We start from the raw sequence: 26,001 nt of genomic DNA on the forward strand, positions 1-26,001 counted from the left end.
TTGTGGGAAGCTTGTGGAAGGCTACCCGACACGTTTGACCCAAGTTGAACAATTTAAAGGCAATGCTACTGTCATGTTCCTGACCTGTTTTCTGTTGTTTGGTATGTGTTTATTGGTCAGGGCGTGAGTTTTGGGTGGGCAGTCTATGTTTTCTGTTTCTATGTTGGTTTTGGGTTGCCTGGTATGGCTCTCAATTAGAGGCAGGTGTTTGACGTTTCCTCTGATTGAGAGTCATATTAAGGTAGGTTGTTCTCACTGTTTGTTTGTGGGTGATTGTCGTCCATGTCAGTGTTTGTCGCGCCACACGGGACTGTCTCGGTTTATGTAGTCTGTTCCTGTTCGTGAGTTCTGCGTGTATTTTATGTAAGTTCCATGTCCAGGTCTGTCTACTCCGTTTTGTTATTTTGTAAACTCCTTCCAAGTGTTTGTTTTCGTGTTTCATCGTTTGATTTAATAAATCATTATGTATTCACAACCCGCTGCACTTTGGTCAAATCACTACTCCTCCTCTTCGTATGAAGAGGAGGAGGAATGCCGTTACAGAATCACCCACCAAACCCAGATCAAGCAGCGGGTTAACGGACAGCAACGACAGCAGCAGTGGGTCAAGGAGGATTGGACATGGGAAGAGATTCTGGACGGAGAAGGACCCTGGGCAGAGCCAGAGGAGTGTCGCCGTCCCAAGGCGGAGCTGGAGGCATCTAAAGCGGAGAGGCGACGATATGAGGAGGCAGCACGGAAGCAAGGCTGGAAGCCCGCAAGTACAACCCAAAAATTTCTTGGGGGGGGGCTAAAGGGTAGTGTGGCGAAGTCAGGTAGGAGACCTGCGCCAACTTCCCGGGCTTACCGTGGAGAGCGAGAGTACGGGCAGACACCGTGTTACGCAGTAGAGCGCACGGTGTCTCCTGTACGTGTTCATAGCCCGGTGCGGGTTATTCCACCTCCCCGCACTGGTAGGGCTAGATTGGGCATTGAGCCAAATGTCATGAAGCCGGCCCTACATATCTGGCCACCAGTACGTCTCCTCGGGCCGGCTTACATGGCACCAGCCTTACGCATGGTGTCCCCGGTTCGCCTACATAGCCCGGTGCGGGTTATTCCACCTCCCCGCACTGGTCAGGCGACGGGGAGCATACAACCAGGTAAGGTTGGGCAGGTTCAGTGTTCAAGGGAGCCAGTACGCCTACACGGTCCGGTATATCCGGCGCCACTTTCCCGCCCCAGCTCAGTACCACCAGTGCCTACACCACGCACCAGGCTTCCGGTGCGTCTCCAGAGTCCTGTTCCTCCTCCACGCACTCTTCCTGTGGTGCGTGTCTCAAGCTCAGTGCCTCCAGTTTCGGCACCACGCACCAGGCCTACTGTGCGCCTCAGCGGGTCAGAGTCGGCCGTCTGCCCAACGCCTTCTGCACTGCCTGTCTGCCCAGCTCCGTCTGAGCCATCTGTCTGCCCAGTGCCATCTGAGCCATCTGTCTGCCCAGCGCCGTCTGAGCCATCTGTCTGCCCAGCGCCTTCTGAGCCATCCGTCTGCCCAGCGCCTTCTGAGCCATCCGTCTGCCCAGCGCCTTCTGAGCCATCCGTCTGCCCAGCGCCTTCTGAGCCATCCGTCTGTCCCGAGCCATTAGAGCCGCCCGTCTGTCCCGAGCCATTAGAGCCGTCCGTCAGTCAGGAGCCGCTAGAGCCGTCCGTCAGTCAGGAGCTGCCAGAGCCGCCAGCCAGTCAGGAGCTGCCAGATCCGCCAGCCAGTCAGGAGCTGCCAGATCCGCCAGCCAGTCAGGAGCTGCCGGAACCGCCAGACAGTCAGGAGCTGCCAGAACCGCCAGACAGTCAGGAGCCGCCAGACAGTCATGAGCTGCCCTCCAGTCATGAGCTGCCCTCCAGTCATGAGCTGCCCTCCAGTCATGAGCTGCCCTACAGTCATGAGCTGCCCTACAGCCATGAGCTGCCCTACAGCCATGAGCTGCCCTACAGTCATGAGCTGCCCTACAGTCATGAGCTGCCCTACAGTCATGAGCTGCCCAACAGTCATGAGCTGCCCTACAGTCATGAGCTGCCCTACAGTCATGAGCTGCCCTACAGTCATGAGCTGCCCTACAGTCATGAGCTGCCCTACAGTCATGAGCTGCCACTCAGTCCGGAGCTGCCACTCAGTCCGGAGCTGCCACTCAGTCCGGAGCTGCCACTCAGTCCGGAGCTGCCACTCAGTCCGGAGCTGCCACCCAGTCCGGAGCTGCCACCCAGTCCGGAGCTGCCATTCAGTCCGGAGCTGCCATTAGTACAGAGTTGTCCCTCTGTCCTAAGCTACCTCTCTGTCCTGAGCTACCTCTCTGTCCTGAGCTACCTCTCTGTCCTGAGCTGTCTCCTCTATGTAGGAGGGGCCTTAGTGAAGGTTCCTGGACCATGGTCGGGGGCGAGGGTCGCCACTCAAAGGACGCTAAGGAGGGGGACAAAGACAGTGGTGGAGTGGTGTCCTCGTCCACCGCCGGAGCCGCCACCGCGGACAGATGCCCACCCAGACCCTCCCCTTGAGTTGTAGGGGTGCGCCCGGAGTTCGCACCTTGAGGGGGGGGTTCTGTCACGTTCCTGACCTGTTTTCTGTTGTTTGGTATGTGTTTATTGGTCAGGGCGTGAGTTTTGGGTGGGCAGTCTATGTTTTCTGTTTCTATGTTGGTTTTGGGTTGCCTGGTATGGCTCTCAATTAGAGGCAGGTGTTTGACGTTTCCTCTGATTGAGAGTCATATTAAGGTAGGTTGTTCTCACTGTTTGTTTGTGGGTGATTGTCGTCCGTGTCAGTGTTTGTCGCGCCACACGGGACTGTCTTGGTTTATGTAGTCTGTTCCTGTTCGTGAGTTCTGCGTGTATTTTATGTAAGTTCCATGTCCAGGTCTGTCTACTCCGTTTTGTTATTTTGTAAACTCCTTCCAAGTGTTTGTTTTCGTGTTTCATCGTTTGATTTAATAAATCATTATGTATTCACAACCCGCTGCACTTTGGTCAAATCACTACTCCTCCTCTTCGTATGAAGAGGAGGAGGAATGCCGTTACAGCTACCGAATACTAATTGAGTGTATGTAAACTTCTGACCCACTGGGAATGTGATGAAAGAAATAAAAACTGAAACAAATCCTTCTCTGTACTATTATTTGACATTTCACATTCTTAAAATAAAGTGGTGATCCTAACTGACCGAAGACAGGGAATTTTTACTAGGATTAAATGTCAGGAATTGTGAAAAGCTGGGTTTAACCAAATACATTTAAGGTGTATGTAAACTTCTGACTTCAACTGTATATGTATTTCTGTGGCCTCGTTCATATTTAATGTGTGTGTATGCGATGTTTGAGTGTGTGTGCATACGTGCGCGCACGCATGTGTTAGTGTGAATGGGACAACTGTGTTGTCTGTGATTGCCACATCTGATGAATCCTGATTGGAGATTGTCTGGGTTGGCAGGCAGGAAACAGATGTGCAATGTACAGCCCAATTAATTCCCCTCTCCCTCTCTCTCTTGCTCACACACACATACACACACACAGCCACATGTCTCTGTGGCCGTTTATATGTGTTGTCGGGGCGATAGAGTCATATCATCTCCATGTCACCCAGGCATACAAAGAAACACTCCTTGGATCCCTCAGTAGAGCTGACAGCAGCCAGTCAATCACTTTAACCTTTTATCCTACTGTCACAACACATTGAAATTCCATCTCATATACCATACGGATCATAATCTAGTCAAATCACCAGCTCTCAAGTCTCTCAAATGTGCCAAGGAACCGCATCAGGTGTGCCTGATTCATTATGTGAACATTTTCTCTAACAGGAATATTACTGGAGAGAAAATGTTAGTTTCCCATTAAAGATGAGAGTGGGAAAGAAGATGTTGATGGGAAGGTGGGGTAATGAGAAAGGCTAATTAAAGCAGGGCTTCATGAGTTCAAGGACAATTTCAATTTAGCAGATAAAGATGAGAGGATGAGCGGTTGACACGGGTGAGACGTCCAAGATCTTAATTACTGCACTGTTTCTGTCTCGTGGGGAGAGGGAGGGGGGAGGAGAGGTGGTGGGTCTCTTTGTGAAACTTCGTCTTAGCTGGGGCCAAGTTCAGTTGGCTCCGGCCAAAAGCTCTTCCCAGGTCATCTCTTTCCATTTCAATAACCCAGACACTCACATAATGCATTTAGCTCAGGAGGAACCCACTAAGCCCCAAGGATGGATACATACAGGTACACACACAGACAGACAGACAGACAGACAGACAGACAGACAGACAGACAGACAGACAGACAGACAGACAGACAGACAGACAGACAGACAGACAGACAGACAGACAGACAGACAGACAGACAGACAGACAGACAGACAGACAGACAGACACCTACACACAGGCACGCATGCACACAATCTCTCTCTTTTGCTCTTTCTCTCTCCCTCTCTCTTTTATTCCCTACACTACACTGCTCAGTGAAAATAATCATTTTTGATAACCATTGAGGAATTCTATCAAATAGGGTAAAAGCTGCCTCAGCAACCTCATTGCCAATTACTCTATTTGACCTGAGTTCTACATCAGTAGAATCACTTGAAAGTTGTGGAGTTTTAATACATTTAAATGTGGACTAGGAATAGTACTTTTTGTCTAGCAATGAGTGTTTGTTTGTGGTTACGTGTGTGTGAGTCCACTATTCCTGGTCACGGCTGGATGGGGGGGATCATATAAAGGTCATCTATAGAAGTGAAGACTTCTTCCTCAAGGAAAAAGTTTAAGTGTAGCCATTGCTTATATTCCCTCTAGACAGCTGGGCTAATCACAGCGCACTCATAAAGTTCTCAGCATTACAACAAGACAGCAGTAACACAAACACACAACTTAAACAGTACTGAAGAGAGAATGATGCAATGCTTCAGATATACAATGAAACACACTGCTTGTAGAAGGAACACAGACTGGCATACAGCAAGTAATGGGAATCGAGTCGCTTAGAACAGATTTTCAATTGATATGCCTGTCGTATAGAGGTCTGTCTCCAGACACTTGTACACTTGGCAGAATGAATGAAGTCTTTATGCCTGACACATTGAGGGAGTGTGTAACCATACTAAGAGACTTATTAAAGCAGTATTCTGTTGTAAAAGGGGTTATGATCATGGGTATCAGTGGTTATTAATGGGTTTTGTGAATGTAATCATGCTGTTACTGTAGCAGATCTGTATGACTGACCCTATGATGTTACTTAGCCTGCACTGTTTTCTGGAATTAGACAAACATTATGTCAGAGCAGTTAAGAAACATATGTGACACCAGATGTATTTTGGAAACCTTGGATATTCAGGACCGTCTCTTTCCCCCTTCCTGACTAACTTTATTCGCTTAACCCTTTCCTCCATTCCATTTTCTATCTCTCTTTCCCCTTATCCTCCTCCCTCTATCTCTCCATCTCCTGCAGTGGGATGCTATAAATGAGATGGATGAGTATTTCAGTCCCATCCACACGTACCAGGTGTGTAACGTGATGAGTCCCAGTCAGAACAACTGGCTGAGGACAGGCTGGATCCCTCGTGACGGAGCCAGGAGGATCTACATCGAGGTCAAGTTCACCCTCCGGGACTGTAACAGCATGCCTGGAGTCCTGGGAACCTGCAAGGTACAAGGGATCGGAGAGAGTGGTTGGGAATGTGGGGCGAGGGAGGACGGGAGGGAGAAAGAGATGAAGATAAGTACGTCTTTTGCTTCAAAGATCAACACAGACTATTGACAGCTCTGTCTTTGATCATTTCTTTGTGTGTGTTATGATGAGCAGGAGACATTTAACCTGTACTACTATGAGTCGGACCGAGCTATAGGCACGGCCATCAGAGAGACCCAGTTCACCAAGATCGATACCATCGCTGCTGATGAGAGCTTTACTGGAGTGGACCTGGGAGTCAGGAGACTCAAACTCAACACAGAAGTATGCTAACTTATTTGACTTTCATGTTTTGAGTGAGCAGTGTTTCAGCACTGTGCTTCTCCTGCACGGAGTTGTCCAGGATGCTGAAATGGGTGCCTTTCACAGTGCCACCCCTGACGTTTGCTCCCATTCCACATTTACTGAAACGTTTTGAGATGGATTATTGTGATGTATTGTCCTTTGTCTCCTCCCAGGTGCGGGGTGTGGGCCCCCTCACTAGACGAGGCTTCTACCTGGCCTTCCAGGACATTGGGGCGTGCATCGCCCTGACCTCAGTCAGGGTGTACTACAAGCGCTGCTCAGGCGTGGGCCGCAACCTGGCCGTGTTCACTGACGTGGTGACAGGCGCTGACTCCTCCTCCCTGGTGGAGGTCAGGGGTCAGTGTGTGGACCACGCCGAAGAGAGAGACACGCCCAAGATGTACTGCAGCGCTGAGGGGGAGTGGCTGGTGCCCATCGGGAGATGTATATGCAGTGCGGGGTTCGAGGAGCACAGGGAGTCCTGCATCGGTGAGTCACACTCTGAATTAGGGACGTATTTGGCTATCTTGTTTTACATTATGTTACTATCCAGCATTTTTTTTAAAAAATCTTACTTTACTTTACCTGTGCCCAATCTGTGTGTTTATGGTCAATGTTCAGCCTTGGACATTTTCTGTGTGGTTCAAGATCTTTCAAACCTATAATACTAGTCCAGCTATGGCTATAGGTTGAATAGCTCATAGTCCTGAATAATTTTTCAATTTTTGAGATGATAAGCTGTGGTGAGTCATGAAAGATACCTCAAGTATTGTTTTCCATTCCTTGTCTTGCTTCAATTTTTGTTTTGTTTATTTTCTCTGATGGACTGACTTCATTTAGGGACCTGTGCATATTTTAGGTTGCCAGGGTTATGGCAATTAAAAACTATTAATCACAGCTGCTGGATAATTAAACGCTAAAAGCGTTCCTTCGGCATAATGTGCCAAACGAACGAGGCACAGAACACTGGTTCACCTGTCTTGTTTCTAACACAGACATCTCCACTCATCTACGTACCTGTTTACAGTACCTGTTTACAGTACCTGTTTACTGCCTGTAGGAAACACACGCACCTGCGAACAAGGCATTGACGGCTCCTGGCAAACACACACACACAGAGAGTTTTGTTATGTGTTAGATGCTTATCTTCTTATGGCTGCAATCCCGTTAACGGGATCGATATGACAACAGCCAGTGAAAGTGCAGGGCGCCAAATTCAAACAGAAATCTCATAATTAAAATTCCTCAAACATACATTTATCTTATACCATTTTAACTTTTCTGAACCACCCATCCCGGATCCGGGATAATTGTCATCAGAAACGCTGACTAGCATAGCCTAGCCTAGCGCGAACAGTATATAATAAAATATAATTTCATGAAATCACAAGTGCAATATTGCAAAACACAGCTTAGCCTTTTGTTAATCCATCTGTCGTCTCAGATTTTGAAATTATGCTTTACAGCGCAAGCAATACTTGCATTTGTGTAAATTTATCGATCGCTCGACAAAACAATAAGAACACCTAGCGTCAGGTAACTTGGTCACGAAAATCAGAAAAGCAATCAAATTAATCGTTTACCTTTGATCTTCGGATGGTTTCACTCACGAGACTCCCAGTTAGACAGCAGATGTTCCTTTTGTTCCAGAAAGATATTTTTTATATCCAAATACCTCCGTTTGTTTGCTGCGTTATGCCCAGGAATCCACCGGAAAGAGCGTTCGCGACAACGTCGGAAATAATTCCAAATTATATCCATAATGTCCACAGAAACATGTCAAACGTTGTTTATAATCCATCTTCAGGGTGTTTTTCAAATATCTATTCGATAATGTATCAACCGGGACAGTTGGCTTTTCACTAGGACCGTGAGAAACCATGGCTGCCTTTCACTTTAGCGCAAAAATCACTCCGAGAGCCACCACCTATCCACTTACGCAATGTGGTCGTTCACGCTCATCCTTCAAAATAAAAGCCTGAAACTATGTCTAAAGGCTGTTGACACCTTAGGGAAGACATAGAAAAAGAAGTCTGGTTGATATCCCTTTATATGGGCAATAGGGATGCATGGGAACAGAGAGGTCTCAAAAACAGGGCCACTTCCTGGTTGGATTTTCCTCAGGTTTTAGCCTGCAATATCAGTTCTGTTTAACTCACAGACAAAATTTGTACAGTTTTAGAAAACACTCTGAAGTTTCCATCTGAATCTGACTATTATATGCATATTCTAGTTTCGGGGGCTGAGAAATAGGCAGTTTCAAATGGGTACGCCTTTTTAGCCAAAAGCGAAAACTGCGCCCCCTAGTCTTAATTAAAGGTAATCTTGTTGTTAATCCCACCAAAGTGTCCGATTTCAAATAGGCTTTTCAGCGAAAGCACCACAAACGATTATGTTAGGTCACCGCAAAATCACAGACAAACACAGTAATTTTTCCAGCCAAAGACAGGAGTCACAAAAAGCAGAAATAGAGATAAAATGAATCACTAACCTTTGATCTTCATCAGATGACACTCATAGGACTTCATGTTACACAATACATATATGTTTTGTTCGATTAAGTTCATATTTATATCCAAAAAACCTCAGTTTACATTGGCGCCATGTTTAGAAATGCCTCCAAAATATTCGGAGAAATTGCAGAGAGCCACGTCAAATAACATAAATACTCATCATAAACTTTGATGAAAGATACATGTTTTACATAGAATTAAAGATACACTTGTTCTAAATGCAATCGCTGTGGCAGATTTCAAAAAGCTTTACGGCCAAACACAATATTCAATCATCTGAAAATAGCGTTCAGCCACAAAAGCAAGCCATACAGTTACCCGCCAAATTGTGCAGTCAACAAAAATCATAAAATGCATTATAAATCTTCACTTAACTTTGCTGATCTTCGTCGGAATGCACTCCCAGGACTCCCACTTCCACAAGAAATGTTTGTTTTCTTCGGTAATGTCCATCATTTATGTCCAAATAGCTATTTTTGTTAGCGTGTTTGGTAAACAAATCCAACGTCAGGAAGCGCGTTCACTAAAAGCTGACGAAATGTCCAAATGTTCCATAACAGTCAGTACAAACGTGTCAAACGATGTATTGAATCAATCTTTAGCATGTTTTTAACATAAATCTTGAATAACGTTCCAACCGGAGAATTACATTGATTTCAGATGAGCGACGGAACAGAGTTCCCTCTCATGTGAACGCGCATGGTCAGGTCATGGCAGACCTGACTAATTCTCCTCTCATTCGGCCCCCCTTCACAGTAGAGGCATCATACAAGGTTCTAAAGACTGTTGACATCTAGTGGAAGCCGTAGGAAGTGCAAACTCATCCATATCTCGCTGTGAATTCAATGGGATCTTGGTTGAAAATCGACCAGCCTCAGAATTCCCACTTCCTGTTTGGATTTTTTCTCAGGTTTTTGCCTGCCATATGAGTTCTGTTATACTCACAGACATCATTCAAACAGTTTTAGAAACGTAAGAGTGTTTTCTATCCAATACGAGTAATAATATGCATATATTAGCAACTGGGACTGAGGAGCAGGCAGTTTACTATGGGCACCTCTGTGCACCTTTCATCCAAGCTACTCAATACTGCCCCTGCAGCCATAAGAAGTTATCTCATGAATCTCTCCATTTGTCTATAGTCAAGACATCATCCTAGTGCTTTGTAGTAGCACTAGTGGCTGTAGTAGAGAGCTGGCATGTGTGGAGGACTCGTCTCTCTGTGACCAAACTGGGTCACTGTGCTAATTCACCTCTCTCCAGTCACGCACATCCCAGGACATGACACGAGACGAGTTGTTGCCATGCAGACAACCCTGAGCACGATAGAGAGAGAGATGGGTTAAGTGGATAAGCATTATGTATGCAAGAGAAAATGAGTGTGTGTGTGTGTGTTTAAGGGGTTCTTCCCTAACAAAGGCTCACTAGAGCCCCTGAGTTTCACTGTAAGCATGAGATTATCTGAATGATTGCAGGATGTCACATTAAAGGTGTCACAGAAAGAAAAGAGTGGAAGTAGAAAAGAGTGAAGAGAAAGATAGAGGGAGGAGAATGGGAGAGGAGAGACAGATCCCTCTCTTTGATATAGGAGGCCGGTCGACAGCTCTCTTGTCACGGTTAAAGTGACATTTGAAATAGAGCATGTCACTACTGTGTGTGTTTGTGTGTGTAAGCCCACACCATGAATTTTGACTGCCGGGGTAGAATGGAGTAAAATGGCCCATACAGAGAGATAGAGATACGGCGAGAGCGACCGAGGACACACTGATATGGGCACACACTTAGGCTGGTTGACTTGAGTGAATGTGATCAGGCTATCTGACCTTGTTACATAGAAAGAGGTGGGGACATACACACACACACACACACACACACACACACACAAACATAGACAAGCAGAGAGCGAGAGAGCGAGACAGAGAAAAAGCGAGAGAGACAGAGCGTAAGAGAAACGGCGAGAGAAACGGCGAGAGAGACGGCGAGAGAGACGGCGAGAGAGACGGCGAGAGAGACGGCGCGATACAGACAGACAGAGCGATACAGACAGACAGAGCGATACAGAGAGACAGAGCGATACAGAGAGACACAGCGATACAGAGAGACACAGCGATACAGAGAGAGATAGGCAGCGACAGAGAGTAAGAGGAAAAAGAGAGACAGCGACAGCGAGAGAGACAGCGACAGCCAGAGAGACAGCGACAGCCAGAGAGACAGCGACAGCCAGAGCGACAGCCAGAGCGACAGCCAGAGCGACAGCCAGAGCGGCAGCCAGAGCGACAGCCAGAGCGGCAGCCAGAGAGACAGCGAGCGACAGAGAGCGAGAGAGACAGCGACAGCCAGAGAGACAGCCAGAGAGAGAGAGACAGCGAGCGACAGAGCGTGGGAGAGACAGTGACAGCGACAGCCAGAGAGACAGCCAGAGAGACAGCGAGAGCGAGCGAGACAGCAACAGAGAGACATCGAGAGACATCGAGACATCGAGAGACAGCTGGAGAGACAGAGACAGCTAGAGAGACAGCGAGAGAGACAGCTATACAGAAAGACAGAGAGACAGCTATACAGAGAGACAGAGAGTAGGCGAAAAAGCGAGAGAGACAGCGAGATGGTGACAAAGAGACAGCGACAGAGCGAGAGAGACAGCGAGAGAGACAGTGAGAGAGACAGCGAGAGAGACAGAGAGACATCGAGACAGCGAGAGAGACAGACAGCGAGAGAGACAGCGACAGCCAGAGACAGCGACAGCAAGAGAGACAGCCAGAGAGACAGCCAGAGAGAGAGAGACAGCAAGCAACAGAGCGCGAGAGAGACAGTGACAGCAACAGCAAGAGAGACAGCCAGAGAGACAGCCAGAGCGAGCGAGACAGCAACAGAGAGACATCGAGAGACAGAGACAGAGAGACAGAGAGAGCGACAGCGACAGAGAGAGCGACAGCGACAGAGAGAGAGACAGCGACAGCGAGAGAGACAGCAACAGAGAGACAGAAACAGAGAGACAGCGAGACAGCAACAGAGAGACATCGAGACATCGAGAGACCGAGAGAAACAGCGAGAGAGACAGCGAGAGAGACAGCGAGAGAGACAGCTATACAGAGAGACAGCTATACAGAGAGACACAGCGATACAGAGAGAGATAGGCAGCGACAGAGAGTAAGAGGAAAAAGAGAGACAGCGACAGCGAGAGAGACAGCGACAGCCAGAGAGACAGCGACAGCCAGAGAGACAGCGACAGCCAGAGAGACAGCCAGAGCGACAGCCAGAGCGACAGCCAGAGCGGCAGCCAGAGCGACAGCCAGAGCGGCAGCCAGAGAGACAGCGAGCGAGACAGCGATACAGAGAGACACAGCGATACAGAGAGACACAGCGATACAGAGAGAGATAGGCAGCGACAGAGAGTAAGAGGAAAAAGAGAGACAGCGACAGCGAGAGAGACAGCGACAGCCAGAGAGACAGCGACAGCCAGAGAGACAGCGACAGCCAGAGCGACAGCCAGAGCGACAGCCAGAGCGACAGCCAGAGCGGCAGCCAGAGCGACAGCCAGAGCGGCAGCCAGAGAGACAGCGAGCGACAGAGAGCGAGAGAGACAGCGACAGCCAGAGAGACAGCCAGAGAGAGAGAGACAGCGAGCGACAGAGCGTGGGAGAGACAGTGACAGCGACAGCCAGAGAGACAGCCAGAGAGACAGCGAGAGCGAGCGAGACAGCAACAGAGAGACATCGAGAGACATCGAGACATCGAGAGACAGCTGGAGAGACAGAGACAGCTAGAGAGACAGCGAGAGAGACAGCTATACAGAAAGACAGAGAGACAGCTATACAGAGAGACAGAGAGTAGGCGAAAAAGCGAGAGAGACAGCGAGATGGTGACAAAGAGACAGCGACAGAGCGAGAGAGACAGCGAGAGAGACAGCGAGAGAGACAGCGAGAGAGACAGAGAGACATCGAGACAGCGAGAGAGACAGACAGCGAGAGAGACAGCGACAGCCAGAGACAGCGACAGCAAGAGAGACAGCCAGAGAGACAGCCAGAGAGAGAGAGACAGCAAGCAACAGAGCGCGAGAGAGACAGTGACAGCAACAGCAAGAGAGACAGCCAGAGAGACAGCCAGAGCGAGCGAGACAGCAACAGAGAGACATCGAGAGACAGAGACAGAGAGACAGAGAGAGCGACAGCGACAGAGAGAGCGACAGCGACAGAGAGAGAGACAGCGACAGCGAGAGAGACAGCAACAGAGAGACAGCAACAGAGAGACAGCGAGACAGCAACAGAGAGACATCGAGACATCGAGAGACCGAGAGAAACAGCGAGAGAGACAGCGAGAGAGACAGCGAGAGAGACAGCTATACAGAGAGACAGCTATACAGAGAGACAGAGAGTAGGCGAAAAAGCGAGAGAGACAGCGAGACGGCGTCAGAGCGACAAAGAGACAGCGAGAGGGACAGAGATACATCGAGAGAGACAGACAGAGAGACAGACAGAGATACATCGAGAGAGACAGACAGAGAGACAGACAGAGAGACAGACAGAGAGACAGCGAGAGACAGCGAGACAGACAGCAAGAGACAGCGACAGAGACAGCGACGGAGAGACGGAGAGACAGCAAGACAGCGACGGAGAAACAACGACGGAGAGACGGAGAGACAGCGACAGAGAGACAGCGACAGAGAGAGACAGCAATGGAGCGACAGCGAGACACAGAGAGAGACAGACAGAGAGAGAGAAACAGAGACAGCGACAGAAAGAGAGAAACAGAGACAGTGACAGAGAGAGAGACACAGAGAGAGACACAGAGAGAGACACAGAGAGAGACACAGAGAGAGACACACAGCGGGACCGAGAGACAGCGGGACCGAGAGACAGCGAGAAAGACGGCGAGAACGCGACAGAGAAAGCGAGAGAGAGAGAGAGGCAGCGAGAGAGAGAGAGAGAGAGGGAGCGAGAGAGAGAGGGAGAGAGAGAGAGCGAGAGAGAGAGAGAGAGGCAGCGAGAGAGAGAGGCAGCGCGAGAGAGAGGCAGCGAGAGACGGTGAGAGCGACAGAGACAGTGAGAGCGACAGAGACAGAGAGAGCGACAGTGTGTTTGCGAGAGTGTGTTTAACGCCGAAAGGTAAGGGCTAATGTTTGGGATAGGCGTAAAACAAAATCTCAAACAACTTTCTATCCAGAGGTAGATGCTTATGCCCATCTACTATCCTGTCCAAAACGTTCTCGCAAAACCCAAACCTACTTGGGGGTAACAGCGCGCACTGTTGACCCTAGGGGCCGGTTTCCACCTGATCTCCCGACATCCTCAGACATGGATGCACGTCTAATACTGACATATCACAGGTGACCTGGCTGCAGAAAACATAGTGAAAAATGTGATTATGTCTGCAACAATGTTATGATAATTTCAAAGACAAACAAACATATTTTCAAATATTTTAAGTGAGTATAATTGGTGAGGTCTTTTATTTTTTTTAAATACAGATTCCTCTTTAAATGACGTTCAGCTTATAAAGGCTTTATAAAGCCCTTCATTATGCCTTCATAAGCACTACGTGAATGTTTTACAAAGCATCTATAACAGTATGTCATGCTTTATAAAGGGTTCATACATTTGGAATAACTGTGTGACACAATTACAAATGTCAAATGTGACATAACCCACTATGTTGAATATGATATAAACATGTGCTTTATGATGACATGTTGTGCTGAAGGACGGCTTACGCTCTTATTAAGTGATGTCATGTTAGTCACATTACACCTAATCTCAGACACTTCCGCCCAAGTACGCGGAATGTCTGGTGGACCAATGCATCAAACTTGAACTTCATTAGTTAGGGTTAGGTTTAAAATCACATTTTAAGAAGATAAATGATGGAAATGGTCAGGGTTAAGCAATAAGTATGACTTTTTGACTGTGTTAAACCTCTCTTGGGTATGTGAGACGTTAGCGTCCCACCTCTTGAACAGCCAGTGAAACTGCTGGGTGCCAAATTCAAATACAGAAATACTCATTATAAAAATTCAGAAAACAAAACATATTTTACATAGGTTTAAAGATTAACTTCTTGTGAATCCAACCATGGTGTCAGATTTAAAAAATGCTTTACGGCGAAAGCATACCTTACGATTATTTGAGAACATAGCCCACTAGACAAATCATTACAAACAGTAACCAGCCAAGTAGAACAGTTACACAAGTCAGAAATAGAGATAAAATTAATCCCTTACCTTTGATGATCTTCATATGGTTGCACTCAGCAGACATTCATTTACTCAATAAATGTTCCTTTTGTTCGATAAAGTCTCTTTCTATCCAAAAACCTCAGTTTTGTTCGCGCATTTTCTTCAGTAATCCACAGGCTCAAATGCAGTCAAAACAGGAAGACAAAAAATCTAAATTGTATCCGTAAAGTTCATAGAAACATGTCAAACGATGGTTATATCCAATCCTCAGGTTGTTTTTAGCCTAAATAATCTATAATATTTCAACCGGACAATAACGTTGTCAATTTAAAAGGTAAACAAGAAAGGCACTCTCTCGGTCGCGCGCATGAAAAAGCTCTGTGACACTTTAGGGTCCACTCATTCAGACTGCTCTTACTTCCTCATTTTTCAGGATACAAGCCTGAAACAATTTCTAAAGACTGTTGACATCTAGTGGAAGGCATAGAAACTGCAATTTGAGTCCTAAATCAATGGATACTGTAATGGCATTGAATAGAAAACTACAAAACCAAAAAAGAAACTACTTCCTGAATGGAATTCTCAGGTTTTCGCCTGCCAAATCAGTTCTGTTATACTCACAGACACTATTTTAACAGTTTTGGAAACTTTAGAGTGTTTTCTATCCATATCTACCAGTTATATCTGGAACCAAGTTAGATGTTCCTCAGTACACAAACATGCACACAACAAAAGCGAGCCATATCGTGCGGTGTTGGTCCCAGTCAGGTCTTTGACACATTCACCCACTCCTCCACTGAAAGATCAGCCACAAAATGTTGGCACCATTGTAACAGGTTGTAATCAAGCACTGGTCTCCAGCATGTGAAAAGAAGAGGAATACCTGGTGCGGTAGTATCAGGTTGGACTTCTCCAAATCATCTTGGTTCTGACACACACACAAACGCAAGCTTTGCAGGTCCATCGAGCCATTTAAATATCTCTCACACCCTACATTAACCTGTGGATCATGAGAGAACCTTCATAAGACAGGAGAGCGTTAATAACTTATTTGAGACACCTTCGGTCATTCATAGCAGGTATATTTTCTGGGTGATTAAATATTGACTGGCTTTCATCAAGCTGCTCATTCAAGAAAAAGCTTCAAACTGCAACATGGTTCAGGTTATCTGTCAACCTAACAGGGTAGTTACAAACAGCACAGGAATTAAATCATCAACATCTATTGATCATATCTTTACTAATGCTGCAGATATTTGCTTGAAGGCAGTATTCAGATCCATCGGATGTAATGATCACAATATAGTACCGATATCTAGGAAAACCAACATTTCAAAAGCTGGGCCTAATATAGTGTATAAGAGGTCATACAATAAGTTTCATAGTGATTCCTATGTTGTAGATGTAAAGAATATTTATTGGTCTGTGGTGTGTAATAAGGAGCAACCAGACACTGTACTTGACACATTTATGAAATTGCTCTTTTCAAATCAAATCAAATGTTATTGATCACATACACATATTTAGCTGATGTTATTGTGGGTGTTGCGAAGTGCTTGTGTTCCTGGCTCCAACAGTGCAGTAATATCTAACAATTCACAACAATACACACAAATCTAAAATTTAATGAATGGAATTAAGAAATGTATAAATATTAGGACGAGCAATGTCGGAGTGGCATTTACTAAAATACAGTAGAATAGAATACAGTATATACATGTGATGAGTAAAGCAGTATGTAAACATTAATTAAAGTGATTAGTGTTCCATTATTAAAGTGGCTAGTGATTCCATGTCTATGTGCAGTGGCATTTTTCCAATTTTGTTGCCTTTTTTGGGGGAGTATGTATAATTTGATTTACACCACATGCAAAACATTTTGAAGATGCAAAAAAAAAATGTATGAAATGTTTGCCCATTCTTCAAGACAAAACTGCAACAGCTCCTTCAAGTTGGATGGGTTCCACTGGTGTACAGCAATCTTTAAGTCATACCACAGCTTCTCAATTGGATTGAGGTCTGGGCTTTGACTAGGCCATTCCAAGACATTTAAACGATTCGCCTTAAACCACTCAAGTGTTGCTTTAGCAGTATGCTTAGGGTCATTGTCCTGCTGGAAGATGAACCTCCGTCCCAGTCTCAAATCTCTGGGAGACTGAAACAGGTTTCCCTTAAGAATTTCCCTGTATTTAGCGCCATCCATCATTCCTTCAATTCTGACCAGTTTCCCAGTCCCGGCCGATGGAAAAACATCCCCACAGCATGATGCTGCCACCACCATGCTTCACTGTGGGGATGGTGTTCTCGGGGTGATGAGAGGTGTTGGGTTTGCACCAGACATAGCTTTTTTCTTGATGGCCAAAGCTACATTTTAGAGTCGTATGACCAGAGTACCTTCTTCCATATGTTTGGGGAGTCTCCCACATGCCTTTTGGTGAACACCAAACGTGTTTGCTTATTTTTTTCTTTAAGCAATGGCTTTTTTCTGTCCACTCTTCCGTAAAGCCCAGCTCTGTGGAGTGTACGGCTTAAAGTGGTCCTATGGACAGATACTCCAATCTCCGCTGAGGAGCTTTGCAACTCCTTCAGGGTTATCTTTAGTCTCTTTGTTACCTCTCTGATTAATGTTCTCCTTGCTTGGTTCGTGAGTTTTGGTGGGCAGCCCTCTCTTGGCAGGTTTGTTGTGGAGTCATATTCTTTCCATTTTTTAATAATGAATTTAATGGTGCTCCATGGGATGTTCAAAGTTTCTGATATTTTTTTATAACCCAACCCTGGTCTGTACTTCTCCACAACTTTGTCCCTGATCTGTTTGGAGAGATCCTTGATCTTCATGGAGCCAGTTGCTAGTGGAGCCCCTTGCTCAGTGGTGTTGCAGACTCTGGGGCCTTTCAGAACAGGTGTATATATAATGAGATCATGTGACACTTAGATTGCACACAGGTAGACTTTATTTAACTAATTATGTGACTTCTGAACATAATTGGTTGCACCAGATCTCATTTAGGGGCTTCATAGCAAAGGGGGTGAATACATATGCACGCACCACTTTTACATTTACACATTTCAATTTTGGGGGGTAAACAAGTAATTTTTTCCACTTCACCAATTTGGACTATTTTGGGTATGTCCATTACATGAAATCCAAATAAAAATATATTTCAATTACAGTTTGTAATGCAACAAAATAGGAAAAATGGCAAGGGGAGTGAATACAGCAGCAGCCTCTAAGGTGCAGGGTTGAGTAACCTGATGTTAGCCAGCTAGTGATGGCTATTTAACCTCTCTAGGGTATGTGGGACGGTAGCGTCTCACCTCGTCAACAGCCATTGAAACAGCAGGGCGCCAAATTCAAAACAACAGAAATCCCATAATTAAAATTCCTCAAACATACAAGTATTTACACCATTTTAAAGATACACTTGTTGTAAATCCAGCCGCAGTGTCCGATTTCAAAAAGGCTTTACGACGAAAGCACACCAAACGATTATGTTAGGTCAGAGCCAAGTCACAGAAACACAGCCATTTTTCCAGCCAAAGAGAGGAGTCACAAAAAGATAAAATTAATTTGATCTTCATCAGATGACACTCATAGGACTTCATGTTACAGTATACATGTATGTTTTGTTCGGTAAAGTTCATATTTCTATCCAAAAATCTGAGTTTACATTGGCGCGTTATGTTCAGTAGTTCCAAAACATCCGGTGATTTTGCAGAGAGCCACGTCAATTTACAGAAATACTCATAATAAACATTGCTAAAAGATACAACTGTTATGCATGGAATTTTAGATCCACTTCTCCTTAATGCAACCGCTGTGTCAGATTTCAAAAAAACTTTACGGAAAAAGCAAACCATGCAATAATCTGAGTACAGCGCTCAGAGACCAAGACAACCCAAAGAGATGTCCGCCATGTTGTGTAGTCAACAGATGACAGAATAGCATTATAAATATTCCCATACCTTTGATCTTCATCAAAATGCACTCCCAGGAATCCCAGTTCCACAATAAATGTTTGTTTTGTTCGATGAAGTCCATCATTTATGTCCAAATACCTCCTTTTTGTTAGTGCGTTTAGCCCAGTAATCAAAATTCATGACGCACGATCACTAGGTGCAGACAAAGTCAAAAAGTTCCGTTACAGTCCGTAGAAACATGTCAAACAATGTATAGAATCAATCTTTAGGATGTTTTAAACATAAATCTTCAAAAATGTTCCAACCGGAGAATTCCTTTGTCTTCAGAAATGCAATGGAACGCAAGCTAACTCTCACGTGAACGCGCCTGGTCAGTTCGTGGCTCTCTGGCAGACCTCTGACTCATTCCCCTCTCATTCGCCCCCACTTCCCAGTAGAAGCCTCAAACAAGGTTCTAAAGACTGTTGACATCTAGTGGAAGCCTTAGGAAGTGAAACATGACCCCATTTCCACTGTATCTTGGATAAGCAAAGAGTTGAAAAACTACAAACCTCAGATTTCCCACTTCCTGGTTGGATTTTTTCTCAGGTTTCTGCCTGCCATATGAGTTCTGTTATACTCACAGACATCATTCAAACAGTTTTAGAAACTTCGGAGTGTTTTCTATCCAAAGCTACTAATAATATGCATATCCTAGCATCTGGGCCTGAATAGCAGGCAGTTTACTCTGGGCACGATTTTCATCCGGACATGAAAATACTGCCCCCTACCCAAGAGAGGTTAACAGTGATGGCCTTGAGACAGAAGCTGTTTTTCAGTCTCTCGGTCCCAGCTTTGATGGACCTGTACTGACCTCGCTTTCTGGATGATAGCGGGGTGAACAGGCCATGGCTCGGGTGGTTGATGTCCTTGAGGATCTTTTTGGCCTTCCTGTTACATCGGGTGCTGTAGGTGTCCTGAAGGGCAGGCAGTGTGGGCCAGACGGATTGCCAAGGCGTTTACTCAGAGCATATGTGGACCAACTGGCAAGTGTCTTCACTAACATTTTCAAACTCTCCCTGACCGAGTCTGTATTACCCATATGGTTCAAGCAGACCACCATAGTGCCTGTGCACAAGAATGCAAATGTAACCTGCCTAAATGACTACTGCCCCGTAGCACTCATATTGGTAGCCATGAAGTGCTTTGAAAGGCTGGTTATGGCTCACATCACCACCATCATCCCTGAAACCCTAGACCCACTCCAATTCGCATACAATCCCAACAGCTCCACAGATGACACAATCTCGATCGCACTCCACACTGCCTTTTCCCACCTGGACAAAAGGAAGACCTATGAGTGAATGCTATTCATTGACTACAGCTCAGAGTTCAACACCATAGTGCCCACTAAGCTCATCACTAAGCTAAGGACCCTGGGACTAAACACTTCCCTCTGCAACTGGATCCTGGACTTCCTGACAGGCCGCCACCAGGTGGTAAGGGTAGGCAACAACACATCTGCCACGCTGATCCTCAACACCAGGGCCACTCAGGGCTGTGTGCTTAGTATCCCTCCTGTACTCCCTGTTCACCCACGATGTCGTGGTCAAGCACTACTCCAACTCCATCATTAAGATTGCTAACGACACAACAGTGGTAGGCCTGATCACCGACAATGATGAGACAGCTTATAGGGAGGTCAGAGACCTGGCAGTGTGGTGCCAGGGCAATAACCTCTCCCTCAATGTGAGCAAGACCATGGAGATGATCGTGGACTACAGGAAAAGGAGAGCCGAACAGGCCCGTTAACATTGAGGGTGCTGTAGTGGAGCAGGTTGAGAGCTTCAAGTTCCTTGGTGTCCATATCACCAACAAACTGTCATGGTCCAAACACACCAAGACAGTTGTGAAGAGGGCACGACAACACCTTTTCCCCCTCAGGAGACTGAAAATATTTGGCATGGGTCCCCAGATCCTCAAAGTTCTACAGCTGCACCATCGAGAGCATCCTGACCAGTTGCATCACTGCCTGGTATGACAACTGCTCGGCATCCGACCGTAAGGTGCTACAGAGGGTAGTGCACACTCTACACCCAAGCTATAAGACTGCTGAACAAGGTCTACACTTGTTGTATTCTGCGCATGATTAAAGTAGCTACAGTACGTAATCTAACTCAACACTTAACTACTACAAACTAATTTAAATTACAATAAATAAAGGTTACCTTGCTTGTTTTTTTCTATCCAGTGGAAGCACAAGTGGTGCATTTGATTTGCGAACTCATCACATGATCAACATCTTCTTCGATGAGTTTTAACGATGGTTGGCGTCCAATAAATGTTGCAATACCGCCACCTATTAGATTGTTGTATAATTTGCTTGTAAAAATAAAAAAATAATCAACTAACTATTTAATACCCTACACTCACTGAAAACCCACCACCCTACTCCACTATTTAAAGATATCTAGTCCTACCTCAGGCCAACAGCCTGAAAGGACGGGACACCAGCACACTTTCTACACTGTCTCAGCATAAGACAGCTTCTGCACTACTCTAACCCTGGAAACCTCTGGGCACCCATACAATTAACACATATCACTACTTTCCCCAATGCTACACATTCCTTTGTCTCATACCCTTCTGCACACTTCTCACAGCTAGGAGCCTTCCTTCTACACACTGCTGCCACATGCCCATAAGCTTGACACCTGTAACAATGTAATGTATTCAGCACAAAAGCTTGTATGGTAAAACGTATATATCCTAACATCACTTTGTCGGGCAAAGACTGAACATCAAAACTCAAAAGAACAGACGACTCTTTTGTTTCACCACTCTCGCCACCCTATCTGCGTCACACCAAACGACGAGCATCACAAACATTGGGAATCTTCCACTTCAGTTGGTCAACTTTCACATTTACCGCTACCCCAGTAACCACTCCTTTCAGTTAAGCCCTTTTCTTGAGAGCAAAACAATTCACATCTCTTGTCCCCATTCGCTTTAACACGGAGCACCTGCTCCCTCTGACCAGCATAAACACAAACATTTATCACCAGACCACTTCTGGTTAGCTTCACCGATTCCACAGCACCTAACTCTGTTTTCACCCACCCTGAAACCACAAATGGATCAGACTAAAGGCAAGGGTCCACTTTTTCCAAAAATGTCACTTCTACCATCACAGACTCATCTTTATCCTGATCCTCGGTGCGAGCCTTGGGCTCAGAACTTCACCACACCTACCCCCTGCGATTCTATTTCTCATCCTGTCTTCGATCCGGGGTCCAGCTCATTCTGCTTACACTTTCTACCAATCTTCTTTAACAAACCATCCCTTTTTCCCACCATTTTTAACCGATTCAAGCTCTCCCACTTCCTCTCTTCGACCTCTTCGTTGAACTTTTCTGATGAAGCCTGTTGAATGTTATTAATTACCCTAATGCCTGATGTGTTTATTTGTTTCTATATTTACTGCAGTTTGGTTAATAAAATCCAGATGATTCTAAATATATCTATTGTCCTTGTTACATGGTTGCATACAATGAAATGCAATGTTTTGGGCTAAATCTTGGAGGGATTTTGATAGTAAACTAAACTATTTTATATGGAAACCGTGTCTCTTCAACCCTGTTACAGTATTCAACCCTGTCACCCTATTCTCAACCCCGTCACATGACAATATTTGTTAAATAAAATGGCAAAGATTAATAAATATGAATTTAATGTTTTCTGAACTCAGTCTGAAATGTTAAGGACAATCCCAATGTCACGGCTGTTGAATGAACAGGACCAAGGTGCAGCGTGGTGAGCGTACATTTTCTTTAATTTAAAAAAATGACGCCAACAAAACAACAAACGAGAAAACAACCGTGAAGCTAAAGGCTATAGTGCCAACAACATAGACAACTTCCCACAAAGACAGGTGGGAAAAAGGGCTACCTAAGTATGGTTCTCAATCAGAGACAACGATAGACAGGTGTCCCTGATTGAGAACCCTACCCGGCCAAAACATAGAAATACAAATAATAGAATATAGAATACCCACCCCAACTCACACCCTGACCAAACCAAAATAGAGACATAAACAGGATCTCTAAGGTTAGGGCGTGACACCCAAGAAGATTAGATTTATGTCAAAATTCAAAACATCTTTTATTTAAATGATGAGCCCGCTGACGTGTCTATTTCAGGGTTTAATATAGCAACATTATGAGATTTTACAAACATTTTATATTTATAATAATTGAATTAGTTTGTGGGGGACATGAGCATTAGGTAAATGTTGATTTTATACCAAGTATCTTTTATAATCATATTCAGACAACTTCCATATTGTCCATGATAGGGTTGAAGATATATGGTGTCCAAATCAGACATAAATGGACAATAATAAAAGCGTTTTAATGCCTGAGGTGGGAAAATATGTTTTCTTGAAGGTTTAATATTTACCTAATGTTGTGGGGTGTTCAGAAAAGGCATTCATTGTATTGAATTTTTTTATTTTTTTATTTAATATTTCAGCATCCCAAGAATGATCCATATATGAAAAATGATTGCCTAAACATTAACAATGATTCATATTTGTTCATATTTAAGCGCATTTGCATTACATGTGGGTTTTAAAACATGTCCCAAGGTCAAATAAATCTCTCCAATGCAAATTACTGTATATGGAATACATATTGGCTTAGAGCAAGACCTATTCTGGGTGAAACAATAAAAGTATTGTCGGGAATACTCAGTAGGATCTATAGAATGTATATTCTATGGTGTTATTTCATGGGGCTCTGATTAATACGGAGTGTTGCTGCCCTTTTACTCCACCCATTCCATTGGACTCCGAATCACATCGCATATGGCTTAATGCACTACAGAAACAACAGTGCAGGGCATGCTCACTGAATTAAAGGGAAACTACAGTTAAAAAATCGACGTTTCTTCGATTTTTCCCAGACCTCAAAAGTCATCCCCTGATGTGGTTTAAGCATCGTTGTGAAAAACAGAAAATCCTGTTTTATTAAATAGGTGTGATTTTTTTTTTTTGTTGTTGTTGAAAAAACTGAAGGAGGCAAACAATAAAAACTGATTTTAAAAGGCCCTACCAAAGGTTTTTTTGTTGCTTTTTACACTTTAGAGTGTGTGCATCCTGCAGCACAGCATTTTGGGGGAAGTTGAGGTCAGGTCCAATATTCACTATTCACCCAAGAGGGAAAGAGGTTGGGCCATCCTAGAAATGTTTTATTGATATATAATATAATATACACAATTTAGCAGACACTTTTATCCAAAGCGACTTACAGTCATGCATGAATATATTTTTCCATATGGATGATCCCGTGAATCGAACCCAATATCCTGGAGTTGCAATGCTCTACCAAGATGCATGACAGGGTTAAATGCTTTGTGAAGCCTCAATTTAATATGATTTATAAGGTCATATTTGACATAGTGGGTTGTCATATTTGACATTGGTGGTTATGTCACACAGTTATGCCACATTTATGAACCCTTTATAAAGCATTACATACTGTTATAGATGATTTGTAACACATTTATGTAGTCTTTATGAAGCCGTCCAGTACCATCATTGGGCCGCGGGTGTGAAAGATTCAGCAGATTGCTGGCAAGACACATCTGGCTAAAAGACTACTGTAGCTCTGCTGGAGTCACTTTTATTGATAACTTTGACACCTTCTGGAAACAGAAGATACTCTACAGGAATGACGGAGTCCATCCAAATCATCTTGGCTCCTGGACTCTGTCCACGCATTTCAAGGCTGCGTTGAAACAATGACTGGTAAATGATCCAAGACCAGCTCAGTTAATCCCTACCATTGTGACAATGAGTTGTCATAATGCTGTATCAAATGTACATGATCTTAGGGGCATTGGCAAACACAATGTAAGTAATTTAATGTATGTACCCCTAATTGCATCGAATACATCTGTTTATCTTACAGCTATTGTAAGCAGTAATCATGAGCCTATAAACCAGAGTTACACTGTTAGCACTGAAGCGGTGTGCAATAGTAGGAAGACCACTTTATGCAGCTCACCCTGTACTATCAATGTAAATAACATGAGTAAGTCTACCTCTGATAACCTTCCCAGTAAAGCATTAAGAACAATCAAGCAACCCAGAAAAGTGATAAAATACTCCATATTAACATATGTAGCCTAAGAAACAAGGTCCATGAAGTCAATAACTTGCTTGTAACAGATGACATTCATATTCTGACTATCTCTGAAACTCACTTCGATAATAACTTTGATGATACAGTGGTAGCAATGCATGGTTATAACATCTACCGAAAAGACAGAAATGCCAACGGAGGCAGTGTTGAGGTCTATATTCAGAACCACATTCCTGTAAAGCTTAGAGAAGATTTAATGTTAAATACTGTTGAAGTAATATGGCTACAGGTTCAACAGCCTCACCTAAAGCCCATTCTTGTGGGACGCTGCTATAGACCACCACGTGCTAACAGTCAGTATCTGGACAATATGTGTGAAATGCTTGATAATGTATGTGATATCAACAGGGAAGTATATTTTCTGGGTGATTTTAAATATTGACTGGCTGTCATCAAGCTGCCCACTCAGGAAAAAAATTCACACTGTGACCAGTGCCTGCAACCTGGATCAGGATGTCAGTCAACCTACCAGGGTAGTTACAAACAGCACAGGAATTAAATCATCAACATGTATTGATCACGTCTTTACTAATGCTGCAGATATTTGCTCTGAAGCAGTATCCAAATCCATAGGATGTAGTGATCACAATATAATAGCCATATCTAGGAAAACCAAAGTTCCAAAGGTTGGGCCTAATATAGTGTATACGATGTCATACAAGAAGTTTGGTAGTGATTAATATGATGATGATGTAAAGAATATTTGCTGGTCTGTGGTGTGTAATGAGAAGCAACCAGACGCTGCACTTGACGCATTTATGAAACTACTTATTCCAGTTACTTATAAGCACGCACCCATTAAGAAAATGACTGTAAAAACTGTTAAATCCCCTTGGATTGATGAGGAATTTAAAAATTGTATGGTTGAGAGGGATGAGGCAAAAGGTATGGCAATTAAGTCTGGCAGCCCAAATGATTGGCAAACATACTCCAAATTAAGAAATCATGTGAATAAACTAAATGAAAATAAAAATAAACTACACTATAAAACACAGGTAAATTATATAAAGAATGATAGTAAAAAGCTTTGCGGCACCTTAACTGACATTTTGGGGAGAAAGGTCAACTCGGCTCCTTCATTCATTGAATCAGATGGCTCATTTATCACAAAGCCCACTGACATTGCAACTACTTTAATTACTTTTTCATTGGCAAGATAAGCAAACTTAGGGATGACTTGCCAGCAACAAACGCTGACACTACACATCCAAGTATATTGGACCAAATTATGAAAGACAAGAATTGTA

General features: G+C 44.5%; 1 protein-coding gene across 1 annotated transcript in view; it reads left to right on the forward strand.

Annotated features, from left to right (window-relative positions):
• The first annotated feature begins 5,465 nt into the window (after positions 1–5,465).
• LOC120065728 (ephrin type-A receptor 8-like) overlaps positions 5,466–26,001 on the forward strand; it is a 61,022-nt gene continuing 40,486 nt past the window's right edge. The window contains exons 1-3 of the mRNA XM_039016816.1: positions 5,466–5,645; positions 5,802–5,951; positions 6,146–6,461. Coding sequence (XP_038872744.1) covers positions 5,466–5,645; positions 5,802–5,951; positions 6,146–6,461 — 646 coding nt within the window. The remainder of the gene's footprint in view (positions 5,646–5,801; positions 5,952–6,145; positions 6,462–26,001) is intronic.

Source organism: Salvelinus namaycush, chromosome 20 (assembly GCF_016432855.1).
Source record: "Salvelinus namaycush isolate Seneca chromosome 20, SaNama_1.0, whole genome shotgun sequence".
NCBI lineage: Eukaryota > Metazoa > Chordata > Actinopteri > Salmoniformes > Salmonidae > Salvelinus > Salvelinus namaycush.